At 43.7% G+C, this 5,020-nt stretch overlaps 1 protein-coding gene across 1 annotated transcript in view; it reads left to right on the top strand.

Annotated features, from left to right (window-relative positions):
• Positions 1–274: 274 nt before the first annotated feature.
• Positions 275–5,020, top strand: part of LOC104284693 (protein FAM219A-like) — a gene marked incomplete at its 5' end in the record, with an annotated part of 6,436 nt that continues 1,690 nt past the window's right edge. Inside the window, 3 exons of the mRNA XM_009883053.1 lie at positions 275–293; positions 609–709; positions 4,872–4,952. Of these exons, the coding sequence (XP_009881355.1) occupies positions 275–293; positions 609–709; positions 4,872–4,952 (201 nt within the window). The remainder of the gene's footprint in view (positions 294–608; positions 710–4,871; positions 4,953–5,020) is intronic.

Below are 5,020 nucleotides of genomic sequence, written 5' to 3'. Positions count from 1 at the left end.
GGAACATCACAGGTTGCCAGGAAGAGAAGCAGGGAGGCAGCAACATTTTCTGCTGTGGGGTGTGTTAATCTGTTGAGTTACCATCCAGGGAAATGGTAATAACTTAGGCCTGGTGTCAAGCTAGGCTGAACTAACACTAAATGGTAGTACTGCTTTGATGGAGACACTTTTCTGTCCCCACTGGGCCCCTCAGTGGCAGCCTCAGTAGGAGGAGAAAAAGTAAAAGGATAAATTCCCTTGCACAGCACAAAGCACAATCTTCAAATCCATGCAGCAACCAAGTGCAGATAGAGGCAAGGTCTCTACCCTTTCTCTTTCCCATCTGATTCTCATTCAGAAGCTCCATGACCATCTTAATGTGGTGTTGTCAACAAGGTGCTGTGAGTCAGGGTATGTTAGCTTTAGCCCCTGGTGACCTTGGAAGCAATGGGACACAGCTCATCTGGCCTTTGCAGTATCCCTGCTTGGGAGATGGAGAGCTCATGTCCTTTGCTATTAATTCTGCTATGCCTTTTGCTGCTATCAAATCTGGGTTTCTGCAGCTGTATGGTGGCCAGCCAGGCCATTGCCTTAATTTTGCTTTTCCCCTTTGTATCCCATATGCAGAGAAGCAGAGGGAGCTGGCTCGGAAGGGCTCCCTGAAGAATGGCAACATGGGAAGCCCAGTTAATCAGCAGCCCAAGAAGAACAACATGATGGCACGAACAAGGTAAAGGACTGGAAAAGCACTCAGCTGTGCTCTAAGCTGCAATCCCTAATGACCTTAGGATGGGCAAGGATGATGTTCAGTGCTATTCCCCTACTGCCAAATATGCTGCAAGAGCAGTGATGGCCCTTCCTGAAGCTGGCAGGCCCAGATGCTCTGTGCTGTGTTGCATCCTGTCCCCTGGGGAAATGCAGGGACAGCTGGTCTCAGGACTGGTGACAGTGCATCCTGAAGGAGGCAGAAGCAGCCCAGCCTGGTCAAAATCAGGGGTTTGATATGGCTGTCTTGTATGTTCTGGGTAGCCTCGCGTAACACATAATCCTGCCCGCAGGAGAGTGTACAATGCTGCTTCATGTAACGCAAACTGGTTTAGAGCTTAGTTTTCCCTTGGCTGCTTTTATCCCTGTAGTTCCCCTGTTCCTTTTTGATGATGACCCCTTCCCCATACTGACTGACTTAACAAAGGCTTGTGAATAATCCATCTCTGTGTGCTTTGCTATACACCTCCTCTGCACTTTGAACAGCATGGTTTTACTTTGCTAGAGTTGCTTTGGCACATCTCTATGACAGCATCAGACAGTACTACAGACCACTGTAAAAAAAAAAGATGTTCTTGTCTGAATACTTTCCTTTAACATATTTCTATTTTTTCCACACAAGCTTCAGTATACCAGTGTATCACTTACCTGCATTCAGGAGGAAGGAACCCCCCTGAGTCCACGGGATTGCATGCTTTTCATGCTACTAGAAAGGTGGCAGTTTTTAGAGGAAGACCTCACTTTGAATGACAGCAGAATCTGCATGAATGCTGGGTGTTTATTGATGAATGAGAAAGTTGCATGGATTACCATATATGAAGTAGAACAGGAGCTGCAGGTCAGAGCCTCTGTATGCAACACATCTGACGGATTAGGTTCCTTGTTCACATAAATTCCCAAAACCCACAATAGTAGTCATGAATCATGCCAGGACTTTGTCAAGTTTTATTTGTAAGCCCCTGCGATGTTGTTGGAATACACTGCATTGCTCACTGCTCTGTGTTTGGCTGTTGAGACCATATAAAGGGGCCAGGCCCTTAGTGGCAGCAAGAAATTCAGCAGATGTTCTCAGCTGGCTTTTCCATGCTTCTCCTTGTCTTCCAAATACAAGCTGGAAAAACTTGGTTTCTTTTGGCAATAGGCTACACGCTAGCTTTCCAAGAGGAATGGTAGCAAATTTGCTGCTTGAGAAATTTAGAAACACTGAAATTAGTGGAGGAAGATGGTAAGGGAGAGAAGATGGGATAAGTACAGGTGCCTACCTGTAAAATTAGTGACTTCTGCTTGGAGAGGCTGCTGTTTCTGAGCTGCTGATGGAAAGAAGAGTGATTTGGGTGGGAAAGGGCAGAGTAGTGACACCCATCGACAAAAGCTTTTCAACAACCAGCTCAGTTTTATTCCATTTGTGGACACCTGAGCACTGTTCAGAGGACATGTGGACGCCTTCACAGCCAAGCGAAGCCTGCTGGCAGTAGACTTGCTTTTCTTAGTTACTTTTCACAGAGCTTTTAGAAGCATCCCTTGGGATCTGCAAAACAGAGGTTTGCAGCCATTGCTTTAATAGCAGATGTAGCTCCATTGTTCCCATATGGCTGGGGGGTTTCTGGCAGGGTCTCACTGGCCCATGTCTCTTCATCCCCCAGCTCCCTTGGCTTTCTGGGAACCAAGCAGCACCACAAGCACAGCCCTAGTAATACCTCAGAATGGTTTGATCTGTCTTGTCACAGACAGGGCAACCCCAGGAAGGCAGAAATGCCACAAGCTTGTTCAAGCAGCTTCTTTTCACAAGATAATGGCTGCAGTACAATGGGAGATACTCCAGTGGGATACACTGCAAAACGTCCAGGTTATGGTAGTTCTTTAAGTCTGAACTGTTGCCTTCCTCTGGTCTCTTCAGGAGGAGAATAAGCTAAAGCCATTTCCTTTTTTTTAACAGTTCTGCTCTTCTCATCAAATATCTTTTCCTTCATTCAGGCAAACCACATTGCCTCTCCTAGTCTCTACTCCACCTCCCCCTCCTTCCCCAAGGCTTCTGTTCTTCTGTATAATCTGTATGAATTTCTGACATCCAGCCTCTAGTACTAGGTTGCCTTCACTATTTGGTCTTCTTCTGGGGCAGGGGCACAGACAGCCTTAGAGGTGAAAGGATCTGAATCCATAACACTCTCAGTCTCCCTAAGAGCAAATAAAATGTGAACAAGGTTGGAGTAATACTGGCATACTCACTATGAGCACTGGCAGAGCCTACAACACCATCTGCACCACTTCCACACAGCCAGATATTGTAGCCCACTCTGAGGATAACCTAAACTCAGATTTTATCATAACATATTTCATGTTAAGTGAGCAAAAACACCAAGACAAGAAGCTCATACTAGGACACCTGCAGATGAAAGCAGCTACGACTGCAGTCTGGCTTTGTTCTAAGGACAGTGGGAAGCGAAAATAAGGACAATCAGTATGCAAGGGAAAGATTTAGATCAGGGGCAAAGGCATCTTTTTTTTTTTCTGTTGCAGAAAAATTGAAGTTCTGTGTTATTAAAAGACAAGTTTCTTTCTCAAGAAAAAAAAAAAGTAGTAATTTTTTTAATCAATTAAATAGCACCACAAAGGGCTCTTCTCCTAGATCCCCTGATAGCGCTTTGTTCACTCATGATATAGTAACAACCGTCAGTGAGTATATATGGAGCACTGAATTGAAAACTGGAGAACGAGCATGAAAGTCAGTACTTATATGTGTGTGAGCAAGCTGCTGCTGCTGCCAGATCACAGCTTCAGTTTTAGTTCCAGACGTCTTCTTGACTTCCTTCCTACATGCTTTAGGAGCAGCATCTCAGTGCTATGGGAAGAGGTATTGAATTTTGCAAGCGGATCCTATTTTCTCCAGTTCCCTGGTGGTGCAGGTTGGAAATTCTGCATTAGTTTCAAAATTAATTCCTTTAATCTTGCATTTCAATGAACACATTAAGAAAATACAACTAGTCGTGAGCCTATACATCTGCTCTGTGATAGCATTTGATATATTTTACTGTCCCTGAGCCTGCAGGCCTTTGTATTGACAAAATTGTAATGGCTTCCTGAAATTTTCTGAGCAGAAGCAGAAGAACATTGCAGGTGGTTAGAGTGCAGTTGGAGCATGGATGAGATGGATTATCATCTTTAGATTTATATTTTCTAAACTCTTAGTGAAGCATCACTGTGTGTTGTTAAAGACCAGTTCTTCATTTGGGAGAAAACCTGAGTTAACTTGCTGAACGAGGAGATTTTCATCACTTTTACTGTTCCCACCTGCTGAATGTAGAATCTTCTTTCATTTGCTTGGTTTGGTTGATCTTATTTTAAATATGAACCAAAGTCTTTATGCAGTTTTGTGGATGAAAGAACTCTGTTGTGAACTGGATACCATTGAATTAATGTATTTTCCTTATTCTAGAAGCTCTGAAGCCTGTATTCCATTACACAAATTCTCTCAGGCAATTAAAGGTGCAAAGTCATCATCAGCCTTTGTAATACTTCTGATGAAGTGAAAGTCATTATAAAATAATGGGATATAAAAAGTGCTAATCTGACTGGTCTCTTACACTGCACCCACCAGCTCATATTTCTCGTATTACTAAATTTAGGAGTGACATCTCAAAAGTGCCGTGTTGTAGGGGCTGGGTCGGGACTCATACAGAAAGACCAAATCCCTGATTTCCAATAGTAGAAGCACTGAGCCTCTGCCTTCCCCTAGTCTCTTTCTCCCATTTACTTATTGCTAGTGTCATGTACTCATTGCTAGGGGAAAAAAAAGCAACACAAAAATTAACAATATCTGATACGACAAGCAGTGCTTGCTGAACAGGTTCTCTAGAATGAAGTGTGGAGTGTTCCAACTGTTTTTTCTTCCAGGGAGGAGTGTGTTCCCAAGGCATGTCCAGTGTTCATCCCTGTGAAACTGCTCTGAACAACCCAGAGACACAGCCTGCTTCCTCTGAATTGCATCCATTTAAATGTCTTCACCAATAAGGGAGGACTTGCAAGGAAGTGAAACACGGAAAAGCCTAACTATCATATGGCTTTGCTCTAGACTATGTGTGGTACTGAGCTTTACTGTGTGGTTAACGGACAACATTTAATTATTTCAGGCTCGTCGTTCCCAATAAAGGCTATTCATCATTAGATCAGAGTCCAGATGAAAAGCCACTGGTAGCTCTGGATACAGACAGGTATGCAAAGTGTTAATAAGATTATATATATTACGGTGCAAGCAAGTTTTCATGCCGGAGTGCAGCAC

This window comes from Charadrius vociferus, unplaced genomic scaffold (genome assembly GCF_000708025.1).
Source record: "Charadrius vociferus isolate BGI_N301 unplaced genomic scaffold, ASM70802v2 scaffold864, whole genome shotgun sequence".
Taxonomy (NCBI): domain Eukaryota; kingdom Metazoa; phylum Chordata; class Aves; order Charadriiformes; family Charadriidae; genus Charadrius; species Charadrius vociferus.
The sequence above is the reverse complement of the archived record's forward strand: the minus strand, read 5'-3'. Positions and strand labels throughout refer to the sequence as shown.